Source organism: Corvus hawaiiensis, chromosome 30 (assembly GCF_020740725.1).
Source record: "Corvus hawaiiensis isolate bCorHaw1 chromosome 30, bCorHaw1.pri.cur, whole genome shotgun sequence".
Classification (NCBI taxonomy): Eukaryota; Metazoa; Chordata; class Aves; order Passeriformes; family Corvidae; genus Corvus; species Corvus hawaiiensis.
In genome coordinates, this window is record NC_063242.1 from 20,009,081 (window position 1) to 20,036,351 (window position 27,271).

At 39.7% G+C, this 27,271-nt stretch overlaps 1 protein-coding gene across 12 annotated transcripts in view; it reads right to left on the reverse strand.

Annotated features, from left to right (window-relative positions):
- Positions 1-27,271, reverse strand: part of ZNF521 (zinc finger protein 521) — a 229,935-nt gene that overhangs the window by 181,540 nt on the left and 21,124 nt on the right. For all 12 annotated transcript variants that reach the window (XM_048289336.1, XM_048289345.1, XM_048289337.1 and 9 more), the window contains one exon: positions 23,880-24,059. In XM_048289336.1, the coding sequence (XP_048145293.1) occupies positions 23,880-24,059 (180 nt within the window). The remainder of the gene's footprint in view (positions 1-23,879; positions 24,060-27,271) is intronic.

A 27,271-nucleotide genomic window follows, 5' to 3' on the forward strand; every position in this document is an offset into this window, starting at 1 on the left:
ACTTCAGTAGAAAGATCCTCCTTCTGCTCCTTATCTTTAGAATCCAAGGTTAGGGAGCACACCAAGAACCCTCAGTGGTTATTTAAATAGGAGTTCTTCCCTGCTATGAGGGACACCAACGAATAGTGCTAACATCAAATCTGCTCCATTTTTATTGCATATTTGCAGAGCTCTTCATATTGCTGAGACCACAATGAAGAGCCTTGTAAACATGTAATAAAACCAAGCCCATTGGATGTTACAGTATTAACAATTTTTCTACAAAATGAAAGTATATCTGCTTTGTCATCAGACTGGTTTGAAAAGCTCTCACCCATTGTATGGTTACTTAATTATTTTTTAAAAGATACTTCATCTGGAATCTGCCTAATTGGACTATGAAGAAAATTCACCTAATTATTTTTTTTAAATGTGACATTTTTGTTTGGTTTTTTTTTTTTAATGGCTTATCTAGACCATCAAGTTCTGAAGACAATAAAAGTGTAGCTCTGTGTGTTATAAAGTATTTATGGTATTTTCAAGGAATTTTTTCACCCAGGCAGAAAATATCCTTTTAATAAGCCCTTTTTACTGCAAGAAGCTATTATTGGTCTCTTCTTTATTGTTGTTTTCATATTTTCAGCATAAACATAATGGGGGAAAAAGGAAGAGAGAAAAAAGCAGTCGGAAGACAGATGCAGACAACAGAAATGTTATATAATCTGATAAAATAATGAATAAAATTAAAACTGGCTGTCAGACAAAATGAAAAGCAATTTTGCTTACAATTTTCAGAGTGTCTATGGAAAATCAGCCAAATCAATGTACTGATGCTGCCTGTAGTTTATGGATATAAACAATAACCAAAAAAGTACTTTGATTAGAAAGAATGCAGTGATGACCACAGCCTAAAATACTGAATAATGCACTTGAAACAACTTCTCTGAAAGCCTGGAGGAAATGTTTGAAAGCCCTATTAAAGCAGAACAAGGAACTAGCAGAAGAACTCATTGGTTACGTATTTGGGAAATGCAGAATAATTCCTACAAGAGACTCCTTTAATTAGAACAAATCCTAACTACTGCCTGAGGGCTGCCAGAGACAAGGCTGTACTCCCTACTCTTGCACGAGCAGAAGTCTTACTGGGGTCAAAGGGACTCATACACCAACACTGAATATTTAACCCTCTAAAGACTGTGGTGCAGTTTGCTTTCAAGTTATTATGTAAATCACAGCAAAACCCAGATAGCAAATGCCAAGTAAAGGGGAACAATGCAACAGAAACAGGATTTTTCAAAGGAATTTGGTGAAGAGGTAGATCATCACAATGAAACTCTGGAGAGATTTACTCCTATCTCCTATTGCCTAACAATAAAATCCCCCTCTAAGACTATGCTTATTCTGCTCATCTAGCCAAATCCATCTGGAGGAGAAAAAGAATAGTGAAAAATGTATGATCCCTCCTGCCTGGGCACAAGAGTTGAGATGGGGCCTGAGAAGTGACTTATTCTTGTCTGTGAACATTATAGCACTAAAAAAAAAAAATCCCAGCTTTCCATGATTCTTTTTCATGATTCTTTTCCATGATTCAGGGACTTAACTGGACATCTGGCAGAACCATGTGGGATTTAATCTTTCTCTTTGATGCACAACTTACAAGGTTTTTATGTCATCTTCTTGCAAAGATTGGCCACTATTTGTAACTGCGGAAGGGAAGCTCTCCTCTCACTCTGGATGCCTGGTGGTAGTGTTCCCCCACACCCTGAGGGTTAAATCAATCACGTAGTAAGGAGTTCAGCAACAAGGTTTTTCCACAAGTTGGGAGAGATGGGAGGGACCTTTTCTCTGCATTAGGGCATCACCTGCTTCCCCTCATCTCTTGTAATTTTTCATTTAAAAAATATCCAGCTCCTGCAAGGACATTTTGGTGACAGCCTCAGTCTCTCATGTGGTCTCCGTCTGGCACAGTGCAGTTGTGGCTTTTTGTTTTTCAGTATAGGCTTTACAGCTTTCAGTGTTCCCTTTCAGGGGGAATTTTCTATGGAGTTTGAAAACCAGCTCTCAGTGGTATCATACCCTAAGATAGTTGGTCACCTCAGTGATGCAGCTCCTCTCCTGACCTGCAACAATGCTGCAAATATCTGAAAAGAGGCGACTTCCTATCTGACAACACTATAATCAGCACCAAAGCCAGTAACTAACACAAGCTGTATGTTTATGGTTCACAAGGCATCACATTGTTAATGAGCAGATAAAACAAGAAGAAAGGGCTGTTCTTTGTTTACAATATTCCCCTCATAAGCAACAGATGTCCTGATAGACTAGACTGCATTGGCTTTGTTGGTTGAGAACCTCCCGCTGGCCCTGGATGAGAACCAAGCATCCATACTGATTTTGTTACAATTGTCAGCTACTTTTGTTACTACAAAGCATGAACTGTTGCTGACTCATCTGTGGTCCCATGGGCACAGAGGAAATAATGTATGGAGTCATGCAGTGACTCCATGTATTGTTTTTCCCCTAAGATGACTACTGCTTGTATGCCCAAGAGTGCTTTCTTGTGGGGTGCCACACAGTTTCCTGACATTACCCTTCCTGGTGACTGTGTGCATGAAGAAATGGCTGGCAGACTTACATTCTTCTGGTTTCTGTTGGTGGCACTGAATGATTGATGTGTTTTTTGCCAGAACGAGACTGAGGTGAAGATGAACCATCCAACACCCAGACCAGTGTACTACTGGCAATGAATCATCATTAGTTACCAGAGGCACAGAAAGATGACACAGACTGTTTCAAGAGGGGCAAACATGCCTGAATTCTGTGGCGGTGTGCTGTGGTCCTCCTGGGTTTTGGGCCATCCACATAAAACCAATGGCCAAACAACCTTTTTGTATGATGTCAGAGGCTCTCAGGGTTTGATCTGTAGAGTGAAGTATAAATTACCATTTTATTCTCCTACAGAATTTCATCTTTAGACCACTTCAAAACTTTGGCTGATGAAAGATGGAGAAATGCCGTTACTGTATATGGTTTTATACAAGAACATTATTACTCTGTTTTGCCATCCACTTTGTCCCTCAGACTCCTTTCAGCCATCCTTTACAATACTGTTCTCATCCACTAATCTTAATGTCAAACCTATACATGATAGAGGACAGGTCTCCTGAGGTGCTTTACTCAGAGAACACTCCTCTGGTTAGCTCCTGAAAAGCTGGCAGGTGCCCTGTATAAAATCTCCAACTTCATGCATTCAGTTTCCCTTATTTTTAGATCTGTTGGATTTGATGCTGCAGGGCCAGTTTGGTGTGGGTTGTGTTTTGGCTTAAGTGTGCTGGAGGAGAAAAGAAAATGGGGAAGAAAGGTATAGGTAGGGAGTAATTGCAGCGAGTTTAAATAGCATTTGCATACTGATCCTAATTACTGCTCCCATTTTTATGAACCATGGTAAACACAGTTTTATAAATTGAAAAAACAAGCTCATGTATTTATTTGTTCTCACACAGAGCTTTCTGTCATGACAGTTTATAAACGCCTACCTTGATGTGCCATCAAGACCTCCTCCCTTAAAACATTTTTCTCATCCTCTTTGGTCATGGAAGCTGCGGGTGTCATACTCAGACTGTGGCTTTGAGGGGAGGGTGTGCTCTCCTCAGACATTCAAAATCAAGCATTCATCATAGCATATGCCATCGAGAATGACTTGTTTTTATATTCTGCTCAGTGAACCAAGATTATCTACTTCACTGAGAAGAATGATGTAGGAGCCCATCTCCTTTGTTTATTCTGCTTTCAGACAGACAAAAGGCAAGTTTGATGAATGACACATGGATGCCTCAAAAAGTTGTTAACTAGAGCCCTTCTATGGTCTCCCACTCCAGAGCTTCACCCTGTCCTTTGTAACATGGCCATCCCCCACACCTCCAAAGGGAAACTGCCTTACATCTTATCCAAAAATGCTTTTCCCCCTTAAAATACAGTTGCAAGGATAATTTCCCTGTCAGCACAGGTTACAGCTTGTTGGTCCAGATCACATTTGCAGTGGGAATTAATGTAATGCTCCCTTTTCATTTCTCCTGGCCAGCAATCACTTCATTTCTGAAACAGAGTGCTGTGTGAGTCTGCTCTATAAAGCCCTGTCTCACGAGCACTGTAGATGTCCTCGAGGCATGAGTCTGATAGTAGTCCAGGTAACTGTGAACACCACCTGAGTGAGGCACAGGGTAATAATAAAGATGACAGCAGTGCCTGTGCTTCTCTTGGCTGTTCTCTTTTGTTTTCATTTTCTATATTTAAAAAACAGTCGGCTTGCTTCAGCTTAAAAATAATGATAAATAAACCAATGACTCAAATTTCTTGAGGAATTTTTTGAGCTGTAACTTTAACAAGATCTCAAGAAATGACCTGTTAGTATTCTCATGTTACTAACACTCAGCAGATGAACTAGCTGTCTACAGCAGGGTCCTTTCCATCACATGCACACTTGAAGTTTGGGTTGGTGATACTAATAGCACACCCTTGAACTGTGTCTCCATTCTTCAACATGACACTAAAAGTGGACTGTGCTGCTCTGGAGCCTTTTGTCAGCTCACAGTGATTGAAAGATCCTCCCTGAGGCTCTTTTCTCCTTAATATCATGCAGAATTTCTGCCTTCTCTTTCAAAAGAAAATTCCTTGTTTAACTTCTCTAGGGTCACTGTATACTAGTGCAAAAAAACAGGTGCAAGACAGGTCTCTCTCTCATGTTAAATTTCTGTACGCTTCAATTCTCCATAGATGATTCACATCATTTCTGGATCAAATTACCTGGTTTTAACTACTGACAGGATCAAATTAACAAGGAAAATGGAATATAAAATGAAACACATTGTAATGAGGGTGTGACACAGAAGTACTGCTAACAGACAGAAACCTGCTCCCCTGTACAGAAAGGTACCCATGCACTCCTGTAATTTGCAGTAGGCCAACAGTGAACAGACAAGTTCTACAGGATGAGCAATGCATTGGAAATAAACTGCACCTCTGCCTTCCAAGATAAAGCCTCTCTCACTTGGATTCAGGCATCTGCCAAGTTCAGAGGACGCAGATGAGAAACTACCGTTTGCTACTGAAATTTCTATCTCAAAGAGTTGACTCTACCAAAGGTCTGTCACACCATGGAGACAACATACAACATCAACAAGGAAATTAAGCAGAAACCAGTACATTTCTGTCCTTTGCAAATCAAATACAGACTTGGCACTTGCACGCTGTGCATTAAAGCAAACATGAAATACCCAAGCTACTGGGGATCTTGCCAGCCCCGGAACTGAAGCAGCATCCTGAGAAAGAAAAGTTGTTTACTTGAAAGTGAATACAACTCTCTTTCTTAGAGAGCTGAACTGTGTGCATGGCATTATACCATACAATGCAGACATAACACAGTCACTGCTCACTACTGCAAGAGTCTTTGCAGAGTGATCCATTCTACTCCCATCTATGCAATAAGCTTTCCTTCTTAATCACCCTCGTCCCTTTTAATATCCAGACCCCAATGCAAAATTCTGGGTAACTTCAGCAGTACAGGGGCCTGAACATCCATTATTTGCTCATGCTCAGCCTTCCTCTAAAGGAAGTATAACATAACTAAACATGCATACTATGAATGAAGAGTTTCTGAACAGATACAGTTTAGGTTCCCAAATTAATCTGATTATTACACTAGGCACAAGGCCTTTTCCTCAGGTATTTCCATCTTCACTTCCTCTAGCAAACAGCAATAAGTAACAGCAAATAAAAGGCTGAAGAAAGCTGCCACAGTTATACCTAACTTCTGCTTCTAGAGGAAAGGTTAATCTCTGTATGTTGAAGTGACTACATTGAAATCCAAAGTTCTGTTCCCTCATTTTGGATGCTAGTTCTGCTTTTAGCATCACTTACTTAAAACCACAGAGACATGATCCTGTTTACTGTTTTGTCCAGTCACATTTATTCATGCCAATACTTAAAGCTTGTAAGTTTCATAAATTAAACTGGAGCAGTAATGAGGGTAAAAGAGCAGAGGACTGTCTTGTTAGCTTTCAGTGAAAACAGACATGGATCTCAGGCACCTCTGCATCCTTTCAGCTGTTAAGATATTTATTCAGCAATTAAAGATTTTAGCAATCATGTTATCCACTTCACCTTACTTAACACCATTTGCCATCCTTTCATTTCTTCTAGAGAAGACTTTTTACACATCTGCAAAATTACTTAAGACTAGAAATCCATCTGCAAGTCATAATCTTGTTTCAATGAATAGCACATTATGGTCAGTAAACTAAATGTTGGTTATACTTTAATGCATACCTATTTGCAAATCATTTGGACAAATTTATATGGTATATAGATATGCAAAACAGCCAGACTTAGCAGATGTTAGCCTCTAATCTTAAAGCCTCATTCTTTACTTTGGAGTTGCAGAGAGAGGTATTTGAGAACTCAGATAAAACACACTTCTGAATACAATTCTATAAACAATAGGCATTTGTATAAGAGCTTGCTATACTTTTCATGAAGATTCACAGAAGATGTTTTCTAAAATAGAAGCTTTGATGGATAGGACCCTGTATTTTAAATCAACATATAAGCATGTAGCAAAGCAGTGTTGGTCCAAATTTTATACCTCCAGATCTTCTCAATCAAGTTCAACAAAACTTAAATTCAGAGTCACAAGAATTCAATTTTTATCCCAAATACAATGGTGTAAACTGTCATGGGAAGAGGACAACATGGGAACCATGTTTTACAGTTTCAGTTTTATAGCTATATGGAAATCTGTTGTGGGAATGATTGCTGTATATGCATGCACCGTGACTTGCTTCTCTGTAACAGTATTAATTGGCATAACTCATATAAGGGAAAGCCTAACTTATAATTCTAATTAAATAAGGTTTGCCTTGTATCAGTAATTCCATCCTGGAGTGCCATATATTCCTCTTTTCCCCCTTAAGCCAAGGGGAAAAGGGCAAACAACAGTGAGAAATGCAACACCACTGAATAAAGAACCTCCCCTTCACATCCTCCATTCCTCAAGGTTCTAACAGAGGATCTCCAGCAGCACTTTCCTGCACTTTAACTGCATGATGCTATTTAAAAATGAACTGAATAGGCAAGGCAGACTTATTATTATGTCTTTCTTGTGTGCTACTTTTCCTTTCAAAATAATCTGTGCATCTTAATGCCCAAAATTTGGAATATTCCTGAAAAATAATTTCCTGGTATACCATTTCACTTCATATGCAAAAGTTTCCTTCACTGATGGCCTGGAAGAGGTGGTGAAAAGTGTTAGATTGTGGGATGGTCAAAAGAACAAAGCAATGTGGAGAATGCTAATAGTCAGTGAAATTACTTACCTCTGCCTGTAAAGTTAAATTTGTGTCTGAAGTTTACTGCTTTTCAGTCTACAAATAATTTCTTTATGCTTACTCAGCTTAGAGAAAACTGGTAGTTCTGGGCCCCAGACAAGAGAAGAGACCACTAAATGTGCCAGAAAGGTGTCTTTTTTGGGAAACAGTGTTTTGGGATCATGACCTCATGTGTATCTCACCTTCAGTAATTAAGTTCATTTTTTATTTAATTTTCAAGCATCCTTAGATATTCCTAACCTTTCTGAGACACTGTGAGGATAAATACACCAAAGGCTTAAGGCAAAAAAAGTACTGTCACATCAGGAGCTAAACCCCAGACAGGCAGCATTTAAGAGAGACACACTCAGTATTTCTTCACCAATCACTCAAAATGGAAGTTCAAATTTATTAAAAAAAAAAAAAAAGCTGTATTGTTGTATGCCTTTCTCTGGATGAAAACATTAAATTTACTAATTATCTACACAAAGCAGAGGATTCTGATGTAAGTAAGAATAAGTAAGTGATTACTTGTGAAAAGTAACAGTAATTTGTCTAACTCCTCTATCCTCACCTAGTCCCCTCCACATTCCGCTGTGCATTCTCTGATCCTCTTTCGTGTACCCTGGCTTTTCAGGATCACTTATTTTAAATAGCTTGAAATGTCCTCATGGTTTAACAATGGAAGAAATGAGCGGACTTTAAACCTATTTTCTTCACGAGGGAGCAACGGCTTTCATTAATTTTCTTGTCAACAGTTAAATAGAAACATTTCCTCACTTTCTTCCTCAAATCTGTATTGAATAACCATATTGGTTGTTTCATTTATGAATCTACTGAAAGGACAGACAACTAATCATAACACAAAAATCCTTAAAATGAGAAACAATAGTTTTTGATGAATGGATTTCTACTACTCGTAAGTTTTCTTTTAAAAAAACTTGGCATAGGAAACACACATCATTATTCCCTTTCTACCAGCACAAGTACCTTCTGTATTCTAAGCAAATGTAATACAGAATGGAAGACAGGTAAGAAATTTTTAAAACGAATGAGGAATTGGGGGTGATGAAAAGGAGTTAGAAAGACCCAGCCTTGAATAATGAGGCAATGTGAAGAAGGTTAATATTCTGTGAAATTACTTACCTTTACCTGTAAAGGTAAATTCTAGTCTGAAGTTTACTAGCTTTCAGTCTGGGAATAATTTCTTTATGCTTCCTCAGCTTAGAGAAAACAGTGGTAGTAATGCTGAAGAAGTAGGCTCAGTGAACAGGTCTAATTTTAAATAACAGGGAAGAAAAAAGTCATCAAGTATGCCTTAGATTGGAAATAGGAATTTTGCTCTTTCCTCCCTTCTGCTCCAGCTCATAGAAAACAGTGCAGACTGGGTACAAAAGGATCGTGCCAAAGAACAGAAGACAATTCATGAGATCAGTTTTAGAGTCACAAATTTTAAGTAATTTTATTTAGCTATTTGTCTTTGAATGATTAATACACTCACTACATGAACTTCAAATGAACTACATAAATCTGACCCAGGTCTGTGTTAAAAAAAAGAAGGCAAAAAACCCCCAGAAATAGAGGGAGAAGCATAAGATTCTGCAGGCATTTTGCTCAGACAGGCTTAGTGTTTCTTAAAATATGGTGCACCTGATTGTGCCCATAAGGTCTGGAAAATGGGAGTGTTGCAGTCTTTACTTACACAATAATATAACATTACACATGCTATTTTCGAGGCATTTCACCAGTATAGGCTAGCTATCCATGCACAAATATAGATACTTTTTGGAGATGATGGACAGCTTCTTGAGGGGAAAAAAAAAGACTGTCCCTGTTTCTTATAGCTGAAATGCTACCAAAAATGCTAACTGAGAAGTATATTTTTGATTGAAACATACAATACAATTATACCGGAATTTACAGGCAAACGCTATCATACAAAAGACAACTACAGAGTTCTGTATTGGAGCCATGTCCCTAAAGCTAATATGCAATCTAATTAACATGCAATTACTCTTCTTTCACTGTGATTTAACTGCTCATTTTAAGGAGTAAGAAAGAAGAACCTTTTATCTAGCATTTTAAGCAATGTATGAGAGTGAAGGAGAAAGAGGATACTACAATGTACAACTTAGAGCCAGACAGAAGTTGCAATATCTTCTTAAGAAAAAGATGCTTGCTGAAAAATCTCTCTGCCATCCAAAGGACACTTCCGTGGGAGCAGAGGAAATGTTAACTACCATTGTTACATTCCAAGTAAAATTTCTTCAGTTCCAGTATCACCAAATGCAACCATAATGAAAACTTACTTTTAGTCAATAACAAAATAATCAAAATTTCTTTTTCATTTGTTTGTCAAAGATGTGGTTCTCTGCTCTTCCCATTCCCCCTCCTCAGAAGTAGGCATAAAGTTCTGCTAAAACTATATACTTCATTAAGAAAATAGCTGGCAAGCCCTATAAACTATGCAAATAACATTTGGATTGCAAACCACATTTACTGCACTTGGCTGATGGAAGAATGATTATTCCATGTCTCAATTCACTAAGAGCATATTGACTACTTACATACACAACATTTCCTGTACACCTAATAGTTTCCATGATTTGGTAAACACATTCCACATATCCCGGTTAAAGGTTTCAAATCCAAACTTTTCTTCCACAGAGTATCCTGTATTTATACATCCTAGAATGTTATGGAAGGAAAAGGTGGAATGCTGCACACATTTTATGGCGATTGTACTGGGCTCTGTTAAAACATGTGGTTTGATTTTGAAGCTACGTAGTAAGAGGCAGAACCCCAAGCTTCCATGAGTGTGCATTAGAAAGCATACATTATGTCCTCTATCAAAAGTTACGTAATTTGACAGCAAAATGTATAAGTAAGCCCATAATTACCTTAAGCATCTGCCACACAGTCAACCCTCTGGGCTCACAAGTCAAAATATTGTGCTAGAGCTCCCAGAGAGTAGACATAAGGAGACAAGGGAGGGCCAGAATGTGACTTTAGGGTTGAACACTACTCTGAGCGCCTTCCTCACCTCCTTGACTCAGAATGTCTGGGACCAACAGCCCTTGGAGGCAGAATATTCCCCAGCTATGGCTGATTTATCAGGGCCAGCCTCTCTCTGTGCATGGTAAAAGAGGCTGTGCTGCCAGTTACCTCTGAAACGAAGGGGTGACAAAGAAGAGCCATACCATTCTGAAGCACAAAACTTCCATGAGTAGTACAAAGCATCAGCCAGGTTTTGACAATGTGCATGTGGAATAATCCACCCACTCGTACCTCAAAAGTTGTGGTGCTTTTTGTGGACACTGAGACCCTGTGGCATTTTTCACAAGAGCAGTAGGCTTGCCACATTATTCTTGGACAGAATTTCTTGTTTCCCCCTACTATGTCTCATTGGTGTTAGCTGCTGTCTTCTACAAAACTGACTACATTTCATGCTGCTGTAGGTAAATAGTTGTTAAAAAATTTTGGAACTTAGAGAATGAAAGGCCTTGTGCAATTCTTACAGGTATATATAACATAAGGTTCCCCCACATGCAAAGAACAATTCTGACTCGGTGAACATGTATTCATTCATTATAGCCCTGTTCACCACCCTCACAGATCTACTGACTGAGGTGCAGTTTCAAAACCACTGTATGAAAAAAAATCTGTGGGACTCACAGCATACAGAGATGCTCTTTGATTTCATATCCAAGATGATGAATTTTGTAAGAGCTAGAATTCAGCCTTTAATTTTTATTGGGCCTCTTTCCATGCCTGTAGAGGAGAACTGCACAAGAAATTTTAGGCACTTCAGGCACTGTCCAACAACTGAAACGCAATGGAAAAGGCTCCATGCCTCTCATGAAGCCAAGTCTGTATCCACAAACTCACCCTCAACAGTATGTCAGGGTCAGCTATGCCTGCACTGACAAAAAAAACATACGCTTTGTGGAATTCCAAATGCTCTTTTGTCCCATGCTATGAAGGGTGATTGTTCCTACCACTTGGGAACTTGTCATACATTCAGTGGTATTCACAATGGTATATTCCTGAAGAAACATTACACAAAAGCCAGAGCATTTACAAAAATAATTAAAAAGTGATCAAATCAAGGATAAACTTGTTGCAATGGATGACTGTGCAAATAACAAGATGGGCTGTAGACCTGAGACTACAGCTATATTCTTGGTTCCCATAAAAAGCACCATCAAGTCCAGCAGAGGCTGTAGAATGAAACCAAGTATTTTGACCGAATTTTGCTCTGCTATTCTTGCTGAAATACTGAAGTACTCAACAGGAATAGTAGCACTACTCTAGATACTGTGGAGGAAAAAGGGTACTAACAGTAGAAAAGCAGAATGCAAAAGGAGGGAGAACAGACAAGAAGGAGAAGCAGTTGGGATATTCCAGGACCACAGAAGATCATTCCTACCCTTCTCAGCCAAAGGGAGAACTGCAGGGGTACCTGACCTGCAGATAGTGAAAAAGGCAATAGAAATAAAAGCACAGTTCCAGAAACCCTCAGTAAGAGAATGGGAAGTATAGAGATAACAAGGACAGAAAAGTAGTCTCAATAGCAAGTACAGTAAATAACAAGATAAAAATCAACGACAGTGGCAGTCAGAGAGAGTCACAAAAGAGGCAGAATCTAATTTTAATAAGATAAAACTGCATTCTTCCATTTCCTCAGCCTTTTTTACCACAGAGTTTTACCAGGGAGTGTCTGGTATCATGGCAGACAGGGGAAGCTTTTCTACTTTCAAACTTACCTGCCATGGGAAGCTGTTTGCAAATAACTGCAGTTAATGCCACAGCCTGTCGCTTGTTTGGGAAGTGCTTTGTGAAAATAAGTTGGTTAAGCACTGACTAATTTAAAATGACAGAGCAATAGAAAGGCAGAGATCAAGGTGCCAAGGAGAAGAATCTTGAGAGAAACAGAATGAGAATTTGAACTCACTAGAAGAAATCCTGCCCTCTGCGAACATAATAATGACTTTTCCACTGGCTTCAGTGAAGCAAAGATTACAGACAACAACCTATGGACAAAAATTGAAGAACATTCTCCAGTCAGGCTTGACAGATGCCTGTGAAGAAATGATTATCCTGTAATACACAATTTTCTAATCAGAACATAACTGAAGGAGCAAATATTAAACCTGTTTTAAGTATTTCAAAGGCAGTTTAGAAGAATAATTAGCATCATACAGAAATCTATGGTTATTGACACATTAAAATAGTTCAGGACAAAGATGTGTTGCTTAGAAACTGAATTTACAGGAAAAATCGAACATGCTCAGTGTTTTGCAAAAATCCAAGCATCATTCCTGGCCACGTACTGAAGTCGGATAACAACAATAAGAAATAAACACATACACATGAAAAATTAATGACATTAATTAATGTGTTGATGGTAAAACTGATGTGTTATGCACTCATGCTGAAGCCTGCATTTGTCAGAGAAAGGTGAATTAGCAACTACCAGTCTCATTTCCCTGTGCTTTGCTTTTACAGCTGGTAGAAGCCTTGCAAAGTACTTGAAAAACTTGACCCTTCTCCAGCCTCCCCCGCATGAGTCACCCAACCTTCCTTCAGTCATTAGACTGCACTTCCTGCTGGGATCCAGCAGTAAAACAAATGAGAGACACCAGTTCTGGTCACGGTGAGGGAGGTAATAAAGTAGTGACAGGTATTTTTATGAAATTTAAAACTAATTCCCATATATTATACACATCGACTAAGTGCCAATCCATGGCACTATCTTATGTAGAGCTCTATTTCAAAAGACATCTTGACAGGCTCCAGTCCATTCTCTGTCCTGAAAGCATACTTTCCTTGTTTTCACATAAAGGCAAAATAATTTCCTGCACTTTATATGCTTCAGAAATATTACACAGAAAAATATTAAATCTCTTGTACATGTATAGCAACATTTTTGATAAAACTTTTAGGAGTAAATATGAACCAAAATTTCACAGATGAAGTTCCAGTGTTTCATGTCATTATTTAATCCATGGCAAATACTCCTTGACAAGTTTGAATATTTCAAAAGATTAAGCACAAGATAAGCAGAATATTGACTGCCAGTTCACCTTTTATAGTTAGTTTCAATGATAACTCTCTGTTCTACCATGTCTTTCATATGTCTACATTTTTGAGAAAATCACACTTTCTTCCCCCAGGAAATGAATCCCAAATGAAGCATCCATTGAGAGAAGTGATCACACTTAGTCAGACAAATTTAATAACAAATTTACCCTTTTCTGTCCACAGATCCTCCTGGTATTTTAGTTTCAAACTTGCCTAAAATTACACTAACTGTGCTAAAAGGACTCCTGTCCCCATAAACTCCTTGGGTTCATTCCACAGTGCACACAAGAGACTCATCCCTTTAAACTTCAAGGAGTTCCCAGTGCAGTGTAGAAGAGAAAAATTCGGAGATTATAGAATAATCATCTCCAAATTGATCAATTTCCCCCGAAGGTAAAAAACCGAAAGAAAGAAAAAAGTTGAACAGTTCCAGCTTGTCCTCTTGAAGGGAAAGTACCCCCAGGGCATGTTGTAGAATGATCCCAATCTCTTGCTCCTGATGCTTATTAAGAGGTCATAGGTATCAGTTACACTACAGCATTCCCAAATGATAACCTCAGCTAAGGACAATGACCTCTTAGTACAAGTACAGGGATATAAAATTAGGAATATTAAGGGTCCACACCAAGAAGGAATTTGACTCAACTATCAGTCATTTTGGATGAACAGTTGGAATAAATGCATAGCTGGTGTCTTGTAAAAGACAGAGGAGATTTAGTAAAAGGGACTTCAGGTTCCAATATTTTTCACCGATGCAGCACCCTGTGTCAAAGCTAAATTTCTATTGATCATTACAGTGGATTTCCACAACAGAGTATTCAATACCAAAAGGTGTCTTTCTCAAAAGGCACAAGGTATAGCTCAGAACACCCTGGGTAAATTAAAAGGTGCTTTCTCTTTGTCCTAAACCAATTCCTCCAAACTAACAGAGTCACAGTATAGAAGCAGAAGTGACTTTACAACCATCTCAGACAGGATATTATGCCAAGACCAGGCAGGGACTAGAATGTTTTCAAGGACCTTTCTCCTCTAACTACTCTCTTGTTTCCTAAAAAGTGGGGTTTTAGATGCTCCAGATTATGTTTAAAAGGATAAACAAAGCCCATGTGGGTGGTGTGTTAGTGAACTACCACATTGCCCAGAAGCCTTAACACTCTACAGCTGATTGTATAAACACGAATTAAGGTTTTTCTACAACTGTATTAAGCAAAGTGTTAAAGAGCTGTGGGGCATTTTGTTACATTTGGTTTTCAAGCTATGAATTTAACTGCTGAACATATAAGTAATGATAATCTGTTGTACCTCCCATTCCATTCATTTCTAAATGGTAATTAAAGTAAGCGCCAATAATAAAAACAGCAAGTATTTCAAGAAAATTATTTTAGAAGGTGCAGGAAATTCACCACTTAAAAAGGCTAATTTGTCATGGCAACAAGACCCATTTTGTAATACACTGACAATATATTATAAATATTCCAGTAAAATAGAAGCATAAAATAAACAACAGGTATTTACTCCAAGGTAGTTGATTCTCTGAAACCCTGTAGTCAATATGGACTGGAGGTGTATGTGTATATATACATGCAAGACAATCATTATTTTATTTCTAATAGTGTGTCTATTAGAATCATACACATGAATTCCCATTGTACTGGGTAAAGGTCAGGGTACCTACAACCCTGTATCAGCAGCAGCTTTACAATTCAAAGTCTGTATTGCTGAGGACTGTGAAAAACAAGACAAGCTTGGCCACAGGATCCGTATCGATTACAACAGTAATTGGAAGGAACATAGTTATCATAGGGTAAGTAATGACTATTTTTTCTTTTTCACATATGTGCCAGTGTTGATGATTCCCCCACCCTCTCTGTTCCTTTCCCTGCAGGCAAACATCTTCCTTGGACAACAAGAATTAGGAATTTCAGCTGCATAGATCAAATAGTGATTATAGTACTGCTTTCCCAAAACTGGAATGAGCACTGGTGGTTATGTCCTGCACAGAATGCCTGATAAAGGTCAGTGCATTACCTCATGTCATCACCTGGCAGATCTCAGAAACTGGACCCTCTTCTGAAGCAGGCGGGAGATGTCACTTGAACACTCAGAGAGCAAGGTTAATATTCAATGGGAAAGTCACAGTAGCCAAACAGTAATGCAGAGAGATACCCTGTACTGCCCATTTGGAAATGCTCTGTGAGGAAACGGCTTGACCTTTAGAACACCCAGCAGTGGCTATAAATAAATGGAACAACAGACTGTCACTGTAATAAAGCAAAGTTCTGGACCTAGCTAGGGCAGATTTTCAACAGAGTGCCAGGGAGGCATTTGAACTAACTCAGAAAAAGCCAGGGAGCCAGCCAAGTCAGTGCTTCGAAATGGGGCAGTGATGGAGGGCTAGCTTGGAAAACACAAAATAGAAAAGCCAGAAGAGGAACAATTCATGACATTATCATGGCTCCTCCCAGAACCTAATGATATTGCACTCACCCACAACAGAATGTCAGGCATCCCAGTTGATGCTTTCACAGTTGTATGTCAAAAATCACCGTATAGATATGTCCTCTGCTATAGCCTGGGACTATGACTGTAAGTCATACTGCTAAGCATGACTTGGGAAGAAGACACTGAACCAAGGTATACTGTTTATGTAGTATGTTGTCTTTCTCAGGGGAGACCTTACTGCTCTCTATAACCACCTGAAAGGAGACTGTAGCCAGGTAGGGGTCAGCCTCTTCTCCCAGGCAACAAGTGCTAGGACCAGAGAAAATGGCCTCAATCTGTACCAGGAGAAGTTCAGGCTGGACCACAGGAAGAACTTTTTAACTGAAAGGGTGGTTAAACATTGGAACGGGCTGCCCAGGGAAGTGGTCGCGTCTGCATCCCCGGAAGCATTCAAGAAACAACTGGACATGGCACTCAGTGTTATGGTTTAGCTGACAGGGTGGTGTTCACTCAAAAGTCAGACTCAATGATCTTGGAGGTCATTTCCAACCTTAATGATTCTGTGATTTTAAACTAGACTCTGGGTGGCACATACATGGTGTCTTGTAGCCTGCAAACCAGTGTACTGTTGTCCTCAGGATTCACTTTTATCTTCAGTGAAAGAGTTTTACTTGGGAATGTCTGAGCAAAAGTAGTCAAAAGCTTGGTTCAAGTGTGTGATGGCCAAGTCCCAGGAAGACATGGGTTCATGTTCCAGACAGGAATGTACACCTTGGGTGTTAAGAGCCCTTTGGACCAACTCTGCTGCCTACTCCATTTGCCCAGTAAGGCATGGATAGCTGCTAGATGAGCCCTGAGAGCCCCATACAAGATCCCAGATTATTTAAATGTGAAAGACAGCAGAGAGACAGTTCTACCAAGAACTAGACCTGGTAACTTCTGCACTGGGGCTGCCTACACCAAATCCCTTTGCCAGTGAGAGAGCTACAGTCTCGAGTTGAGCAGTTTCTGCTGCAGATCAGGACTTCTGGGCCAGCAAGGGGGTGTCTCTGTCCATGGTACTCAGTGAGGCAATGGTGCCATCACCGGTGCAGGGACACCAGATCAGATCCAGTATCTTGACATTATGTTGGGAATTCAGGTTCTCATGGTGCAAAGTCCTTAGTGGACACGTGGAGTAGATAAGCCAACCACAACTCTTTCTAGTACGTGCTAAGAAAATCATCAGCATTTTTTAGTGGTGGAAAGTCAGGCTAGAACATAGATGAAAATAGGAAGAAAAACTGGGGAAAAAATATCAGTGAAAGACATACAGGAAGCACTCAAACCCTCTTGGAAGACACTGGTTGCTTCCTCTCCCACCTGAATCAGAGCAAGAGTTCTGGCATTTACAGTTAATACTCATGAACAGGTTTGTTACAGGGCTTCCCCAATTCAAGACTAACAGTTCCATGATACAGACCATCAGCTGCTTTCTATTACAGGAGGTCACTGACAGACAACTCAGGAAATGCTACAGGCTGCTTTTAAAACACCCAGGAGATGAAGATCTACTGGTTTTATGACTGATTAACAATCTCAAGAGCAGAGATTAATGGTTTCCAAGCAAAAGGGAAGGGGGTTTATGCCTCCTTGCCTGTGTTAGCTGTTCATCATGGATCCTCAAGATAAGCACAGGGGTTTTGAAGAACAACCAGAAGGCTGTGCTCTCTACTTTCACAGCTTCCAGCTACAGCATATACAAGTTCCCTCCATATCTAAGAATTATTTTCACAGAATTTTGATATGAAAATCTAAGAACACAATTACCAAGACCTTCATCTATTCTCCATAGGAGCATGAAGTTTTGCATATGAACTTCTGTATGGCAGATTCTGTATAGCCTTGGCCATTCAATACTGCATATAAATCTTTCATCCAAGTCCAGTGAGAGGTTTTATGTTGCTCTTTGAATTCAAAATTATGATCTTGGGAGGCAGAAGCTGTAGTTACCACCCTATTCCCCTTTTTCCCCAAATATCAAGGATTTGGAGTTGCAGATATGGGTCCTGGACCACATAATAATGAAAGGATGTGAGGCTACAAATTGGAAACTACCTTATGAGTCGGCTGGGACAAGAAACTAGAGGTAAGGATCTGCTTTCCACTCTGTCAAACAGAATGTCATTTTGTGAAAAAGAAGGCAGAAGTTTGTGGTCCAAAGCAAGTGGAAAAGTAGAAGTGGGAAGCCCTCTAAGGAAAGAGAGGCCTGAGCTCAAGTCCCCAGTCCAAACACTGTTTGTCTTTTATTCAATAACTGTTTAATGTAAAATCCATATGCAGTCCTTGGTGCAGGAATTCTCTAGAGAAACAGGGTGACTCTCTCAAGTGAAGTAACTGTACTTGGCAAACAGTGCTTGGCAGTGTGCCACCAACTGCAATGAAGCAGATGAATATGCTTTTGGTGCATCATATATTTAACTTCTTAGGGTCCTTGTCCTCAGAAGCACTTTGATCAAGCTCAGATTTTTCTCTGTGATGCTGAAATGACCATGGAGCCTTGCCCTGTATCTTTCTCCACACATGTAATGGAAACCGAAAAAATATTGTCAAGAAATGCAATATGTTTGGCCAGGATTCTTTTGCTAGCAGGAAGAGCTGTTCTAGCTAGGACATCAAAGCATGGTAACACCAAGTGTTCGTAAGATTGATCTTGTAGTCTCACTGTGCACAGCATACAACCTTTGGGACTAAAATCCCATGGAAAGTTTTCAAGTCTTCTAGTGAAGGAGATGGTCGTGGCATTACCAACCCATTCAGAAAGATGGAAGATTCCTGGGCACTAGGAAGAAGAGAAAAGAGGCAAGAGAAGGAAACCATTACAGTGGAATCTCTATTGCCTCCTGTTTGCTAAGTCCATGATCACTCATGGTGCATGCTGTCTGTAAAGCTGTTAGGTAGCACAAGCTCCTCATATCTAGACATGAAAGTAGGTGTTTCTCAGGATGATGATGAAAATCAATTTTGGTCTTAATTAGAAACATAGAAATACTGACTTATCTATGAGTTTCCACCCTCATGATACTCCAGTGCTGATGGACACCAGCACTTGGAACAATGAGCCCCTAATACATCTGCTGGAATTCTTTTCAGATGGCATCAGAGAAGAATCTCTGAGCAAGGCTAGAGGGCAGGACTGCATCTCTTCATTGGCAGGGGACACACAGCTATGACCAGTAACCTTTTCAATATCAGAAACAGCTTAGGTGATAACAGGAATGGCTATCAGCTCTACCTGACATACTTAACCTGTCAGAGCTCTAGAACTAAGCTAGAGCCTAAAGCATAAAACGGAGCCTGCCTAACAACCTAAAGGCAAAGAAATATCTCCAGTGGAGAAATAGCTCATGTCTTTTCCCTCAGACCATGCTTAGCCTTGAAGCTAGGACTGCATATGATTCAGTAGCCTGCTTTCAGGCAAGTTTTACACCCTGTGATGCCAATAGGGCTAGTAGGAAAGTCCTGTAACATGCTCTGTAACTCACGTTGAGGTGGACAATGGCAGACTTGTGTGCCAGCATGTCCACTGCTGCTGAGTTATTCAGCAACTCAGCCAGCTAGACCAGTATGTTCACTGCATGTTTATGCTCCTTGTTCCAGTATCACTCTGGTTATGGCTGAGATTTCTGATGCCAAAGTGATCTAGAAGAGTACCAAGCTTGAGCTCGATACCTCTGCACACAGAGCCAGCCAGTGGAGAGGCAGTTCTCACACGGACACGGGAGACTTCATAAAGCAGGATCCCTGAGGACTGAAAGGGAAAATAAACGCACAAAGCACTGTGCAGAGAAAAGGGATTATAAATTGAGCTGGAGACAATAAGAGAAAATGTCTGACACATTGTGTCCTACCAACAGCATATATGGCAGCAACGAAAAAGGTTAAGTTTCTTTTCTTGATGGCAGAAGAGGAGAGGAGGTGCAGTTGAGGGTTTATCAGTAGTGCATCATATTTGATGCTGTGTTCAAGTTCCTCCAGTGAGATCCAGACTGACATATACTAGAAAGATATCAGGCTCATAGCCCTGCTAATTGGACCCTTTGCTTATAAAAACAACATAGAGGATGACAATGTGCAAGTGGCTTGAGTTATTAAATGAAATGCTGCAGGAAGAACACAGTGAGAAAAGCATTAACATCAGAGAGAAGCACTATTAAATCCATGTTTTTATTGCCAATCTTTTGTAATGACTAAATGAATATAGTTCAGCATCTTATCTGTCCTTGGTTGCAAAGAATTTTTCGAACTTTCTCCCCCATTTATCCATTATCTGTATTCCACAAACATCACAGGAATTGTCAGCAATTAACATAAATAAATCATCACCTTTTCAGAGAAAGCTTCAGTACAAGAATTTCAGATGATAGCAAAAAATATTACTAAATAGCTCATGAAGGGCCTGTTCCATCCCCCACTGAAGTCAATGGGAATCTTTTCACTGACTTCAATGGATGCTGGATCAGACCCAAATTGAAAAGATCAATAGCGCACACATTAGGATAAAAGAGCAGCTATGCCCTCCTCCAGAAAAAAGAACATGAGTTCAATTCAAACAACAGATTACAGAAAGGAACCAGTTGGGGACAACTTTTTTCTCCTCCTTTGAAAATATCTGCAAGAGAACAGCAATTCATGATCCTGAGAGCTACATCTCACAGAGGTGTAAGTAACTCTCATCTTCCACTGTCCTCTGAATAGGGGGGGGTTACTGACACTTTGAGAGATTGGGAGCACTGCTTAATAAACCAGCTCCCTTCTCCTCATTCTTGTCTTTGGTTGAGAGTACAGAATGCAGATTCAATAAAGCAGTTTTACTCCTTCCACTGAGCTGCCAGAACTTCAGAGGAACACATCTGATATTTTCAAATGCAAAAACTAGAAGCCAGAGCATCAGTTTGAGAACCTTAAGTGGCAAGCTTCATTTTCAAGCATTTTACAAGGCTGGTAGAACTAGGCACAGTCGAGACACTGTGACACTCAAACATCACGTTTCATATTCAGGGTTTTACTAGAGGGTTGCCTTAAGCCATTGTTTTGTCATCCTGTTTGTTCCAGCAACATAGTTGTAGATTTTACCCAATAAAACTGAATGGAAAATGACCCTACAACTGGATCAACATACACAGTTCATAAAGTCTCACAGTGCAGCTCCCTGTGCATCTCACAGAGCACCACAGTGAAGCTCAGTAAAATCCAGACAAGCTTCAGCAGCTGGTTCAGCCATCTGAAGAATAGGTTTGGAGGGCTTCACAACTTAAACGTGGCCTTCAGAGGATGACAGCCCTGGCATTTTTACATAATGGGCATCTTAGATAACTCTTCCCTGCCTGAGACTCAGACTGGAAACATCTCAAGATAGATGATACACTCTGCCCTCCTCCAGAGACGACACAGTTGATCCAAATAGCAGAATACAGTAGGAAAAAGTACATTTTGTAAACCTCTTGCCTTTCATTAACAACGTAGTGACTGACATGTTTGTAGACATATTAGTTGACTCCTTAGAGTGTCTCCTAATTTCTGTGGGACTCCTCCAAAAGGACACAATCAGAGCAATTATGTAAGACCCTGTTGCATCAGAGGACTGTGATGGGAAAGGGAGGTGCAACTAGCTCTTCTTGATAACACTTTCTTTTAAAAAACTTTTGAGTGTGACACCCAAAGGTGCTTGTGGAAGTCCAAGAGAAAGACAAGAGTCCAGGGAGCTTGACTAAAATGCTAAAAGCAACCCTTATTTTTGTCAAATATATATTGTGCTTCAGAACAGAAAGTTAGGCTTCTTTCTGTCAACTGTTTGTCACAGACTATCTAAAAATAATCTAAGCCAATGAGGTTGTCTTAAATGTTGTGTCCTTAGTGTAAGGTTATACATGCACCTTAGGACCCTGCATTGAATCTACCCCACTAACCACCTGTTTAGGTTTTTTTTTGCCTAAGAAGAAATCCTCAACACCAGCCATGTCATTCAGGCCCCTTTTTCAACTCTAAGGGTGTATTTAGGTCATTTATATTTAGAAACAGAGGACAGTTGGCTTTTTGTCAACTTTGTACTCCAGAAGGGTGTGTAGTTTTGGTTTTTGTTCACTTCATTAGCTTTCACACTGCCTGGTCTCTACCCATTCACTATCACAAATTTCCTTGAAAGAGAGGCAAAGATATTTTCAGGAACTTAAACAATTTCCTTCAAGATTCAGTTTCACTTCCCCATCCTCTGCCATCGTATGTACGTGTATTCCTACCTTCACACATGCCCCTCAGCTTGACTAATACAGCATCCTTATTTTCACTCTCATTTAGCAACACAGCTCTCAGCAAGAACTGCTGTGTTCAGGAGCAGTGGTCCAGGATTCTTCCTATTTACTGATCCCCTCACCTGCTTTTCTCCAGTTTCTTAACCCAACCGTGCAAGCACTGTTCAGTGCACTCTGCTTGCAGCTTTAAATCAGAGGAAACACTTGGTAGAAGGGGGCAGCAACTAACTAACCAGAAAGGAGAAACAGCTGTATCAGAACAAGGAAAAAAAACCACAGGGAGAAATAAACAGGCTCTGAGACAGTGAAGGGGAGAGCCAGGGGACTGAGGCAAGGGGAGTGCTTTCTGGGAGAGTGAAGGAAGAGACAAGTTAAGCCACCAATTTTTCAACACAGAAAGTGCAAAAGAAAGGAGAGAGGTGTGAAGAAAAAGGGAGAAAAATGTTTAAGTTATTTCAAGTCAAGAGAGAATATCCATACTGCCAGAAATAATGAGCACTGTAGACAAATACATTCTGGAAGTTTGTAGGAGTGATTAGAAAATGATTGAATTGATTGTATCTCAAGTCAGAAATACATTTTACAGGCAAGAAAAGGCAAAGCAATATATTAATAAAAGTAAACACTTCTTGCTGCAGCAGATTTTCATCTTCCATAATTTGAAGTGAGGATTAAAATCATTTGACAAATCCACATTACTTCCTCAATCTTTCTTCTTCTCCTGCCCACTTATTCCTCTTCTGCTCATCATCTTTTCACTCTTCATCCTCAAGAGTGGTACTGCTATCTGACTTTTATGTCTCATTTTGACAGGGCTTAGCCTATGGACCTATTTGAACCACAACTCAGGAAGCTCTCCAAACACAATGCCACTTTGCACACAATGACACTTTCTAAAAGCATTCCCAAATGGGAAGGATGGTTTTTCTTACTTACAAACTCATAATAAAGAAAGGTTTTTAACAAAACTTCACTACATAATAAATACATTTTCCACTGTACAGGCTAAAAATAAAACACTATTTAATAAAAAATTTAAATGCCTTTCTCTTGACACTGAGCCTGTTTGGACCTACAGTGTATACCATCGAAAAACCAACTAAATTTAAATTCAGCAGGTTTCACATGGTTTTCTCAGTGAGGGGGCTATCTACGATAATTTCAGAGGAATCTGGGTGGTATACAGGTCCATTCACCCAGCTCTACTCAATTCAGTAGTATCTGATAAGCACTCAGTTCTGCCCCTTGGCTGAAGCTGAGATTTTATTTTCCCCTCTAACAATTAGCTTAATTCCTCTCAACTTTCAGTTACTGATTACTGTACAGTCATTTGTAGTTAACAGATTAGACTAACACAACACCCAGCTCAGATCTGCAACAGGCCATTGTGCAAATTCATTCATTATGTGACATTATGCCTCTTAAGCCCCACTTACAAATGCCCTCTGCATTCACAAGTGACCTAGCAAAATACATGTTTAAGCAAAGCTGTACAGTATGAATCTAGAAAACACACACAGCTGTCATATATCCTTTGGTATTAAGGAATTTTATAATGCTCCTTTTACAGTATAATCCTGTCCCAAAATCTGTTTATAAAGGTCTCAACCAAGCACTCAAGTGCAGGAATAAAATAACTGAGAAAGGAGGGATATCAGAATCAGAGGATGGGAATGAGAAATAGAACAGTGCACAAAGCCACAAAGTGATAAGTATTGTTTACCTGTCAGTTGACATTGATTAATCTTGTGTTCTGTGATATCGCTCAGTGACTCAAACACCTGGAGGCAGCTGTCACAGCTGTGCACAGCTTCTTCTTCTAACTCCTCCCCTTCATCCGGCCTTTTCTTACAGTCTAGCACATCTCCATCTTCTGCCTTGTCTTCTAGTTTACAGTTTGGGTCTGAAAGAAAATCAAGACTGTGATGTCAGGCATGTAAGAAGAGAACACTTGAAAAAAAATCAAGATAGGTTGTTGTGCTAATGATGAGAAGAAAACTATTTGGCATGAGCCTGCAGCACACTGTAGAATTTATTGCTAAATAAGCAAAAGAGGCTTTTCTCCTTATTTTTTTTTCCCTAATCTAAATGAAAAGCAAATTTCCCTTCTACTCCCACAAATGCAGCTCCATTTCTCACTCAAGCTATTCTTCCATGCTTCAATGTTAGGTTTGTCAATTTCATCACAGCTATTGAAGCTGCTTTGATCATCGTAAGAAAGGATAAACCACCTATGCAATTAGTTTTTCAATGAAAAGAAAAATCAAATCAGTGAGTGTGCAGGAACTTCTTTTCACTGTTAACTACAGCGTTTTGCAGGAAATTACCAGAATTAAGAGACTAACAAATTTGATTTACATAAACATGAAATTAATCTCTATTTTACAACCCATTTCAATACTCCATCACCACACTATTTGACACAAAGCCCTGGAAAGCTTATACCCTGGGTCAAAATGCTACCCATGCTTTGAACTTGTATACAACTTAAAGACAATGCTGATCAAGTTCCTGTGTTTGCCACATCATGGAAAACTGGAAACTAACCACTCTAGTATAAAGGCTACATAGTGCACAAAGAAAGCTTTATCTGTTTGACGTATTAACAGGCACTTGGGGGATAGCTCCAGCCTCTGATCAGCAGTCCTGAGCCCAACTGAAGCTTCTAAACTGGAAGAAACGTGCAGCCTCACCACCTACCCATGTGTGCAGAGACACCTCACAGCTCATTGCACTGCCTCAGTTCAGCAGATGACCAGCTCAGTGAGATAATGTGTAGCCTAGAACTTTTCTTCCTCCTCTGAGGAGGAACACAGTAGCTTTAACTACTCTTGACTTTTTGCCCATTTTACTAAAAGCTTCCTTCAAAAGACAGAAATAAACCAATCTGTTTTCCCTAATAAAGCAAGCTGGCACTTAACTTTGTTTTTTCTTGGGAACCACATTAAAACAAGTGAAATGCAGAAAAAAAAATGGTTATGTACATTCCAGCAAAAGGAATGCAAGTGTTTCACCACTTTTTCCTTTTCTGATTTGGCCACCTCATCTTTCCTTTTAGATATTTGAGAGAGCTGAGACCAAAACAAGTCATTTTAGAAAACAAGTATGAACTCACATAATAACTGGAGATTGTGCAAGTACATTTTAAGATGTTGTGCTCTTTAGCCAAGCGGGTGGCTAACCAGGAGTGGGCTCCCTGGCCAGGGGAACAGAGAGGTGCTATCTGTGAACGTACTTTATTTAGCCTTGAAATTGATTAGGATCCTGCACAACTCCTTGGAAGAAGAGAAACTAAAACATGCCAACACTACATTCATATTGGGGGTGGGGTGGTGTGTGAGGAGAAGCAGGAAGGCTATTCCACTTTAAACCACTCATATCCGCTCTCAGCACCCTACAGCAATCTGGGCACAGCCATTCCTGTATTTCTCGCTGCCCACAACCAAGGTCAGAGCTCTCATCATCTCTCTGTATCCCTTGGTCCATACTGCTGCACCCTGCCCTTCAACTGTGCAAACACAGATGGACCCGCAAGCAGAAACTGGAAATGACCCATGTCAGGAAGTCTTTCTCATGCCATGTGGCTTGTGATCAAAACCGAGGAATTTCTTTGACAGGGGTAAAGGGCAGTATTTATTTTTAAGGGAATTATATTACAGAGAGAAACCAGATTAATTTTTTAAAATAAAAAACACATTCTGAAAGCAAAAATAGATTTGCTATGCAAAAGCCCTGCCTATACACTAAGTCCTTATATGACAAATTACATCCACAAGGTTCTTTCAAGAGTGGAAATTTCCACTTGGGCAGCTACTTCCAAATAGAAGAGTAGACTGCAAATTTACAAACCAAAAAAGGTATGCTAATTCTAAAAAGACTTTATGACATTTTAGCCATTATTGAATACTCTGAATCTAATAACTTGCATTGCCACTTCATTTTCCAACATATTTTGAAAGATTAAGAAAAGTAGCTAGGAGATCACCAGGTTCGAAACAGCCAAGAAAATGAAATAATTGTCTTAACTGTTGCAAACTGACCCCAACATCATTAAACACTTGTTGGAAGGCAGCATGTGCATGCTGCATACTATTAGTTGTTCAGCTCAAGCTCCCAGTTTCATCTCATAAAATTGACAGCACTCAGGGAAATGTGGCCACTAGGTCTGAATTTTAACATGAGTATTTAAATGCTGCACATAAAGTTTACAGACCTGTTTGTTTTAAAATAAGGGTAGTGTCTGACTCTGCTTTAAGTACAATGCTGAAGGAAAGAAAAGGGAGGGGAGGGAATTCTCGAGACTCAGTATTCAGAAACACTTGCATTTTACAGGAATTCAGCAACACACACACACACGTAGGCACACGTGGACCCCTTAGTGCACAAAAGCCTAAAGAATAACTCAATTTAAAGCCTCATACTTAGCGACCAGTTATTAAAATTAGCATCATTTTAAGACTAATAATGTTTTGCTTCTCCTTCTGCATTTGCAGATATAAACTCTACAGGGACAGAAGTCAGTCAAGCTTATTCCCTTCTGCTGCAACTTTAGAATACATGCTCTAGCCAACTGGCACATTTGTTTTTAGGTCAACACTTAAGTGGGACCCTCTGGGACCTAGGTTCGAGTTTAGCCTATGACAGCTTTGTGAAATGAGTTCTGGCAGTCTCAGCCCCTCTCAATGAATGCATTTCCACTGTGATCTGCTTCTGTGAAGAGATGTCACCACCAAAATAAGAAGATATTTAAAGAGAGCAAATATCATTTGGAGGCTTTGTGAATAGATAGCTTTTCTGTTGCAACAACAAATATCTTCCATCAAGAGCTGGTCTAACCTTAAATAGTTACTTAAATTGAGGATAAGCTGCCTTATTTGAGCAGCTCTTTTGAAAGACTAGAATAAAATATTTTATAAATGCAATACGCATTCATCTGTGCTTTCTCCTTAACCTCTTGTTCAAAGCTCAGGCTCATATATAGACTTCAGGGCAAATGTCATTCATCCCCCACATTTCTTTCTCCCCAGTATCTGCAACAATCACAGCCACAATTCCCTCAATAAAAACGGTGTTCATAGTAAAATTACTTTTCTCAACATCTGCAAATACCACTGT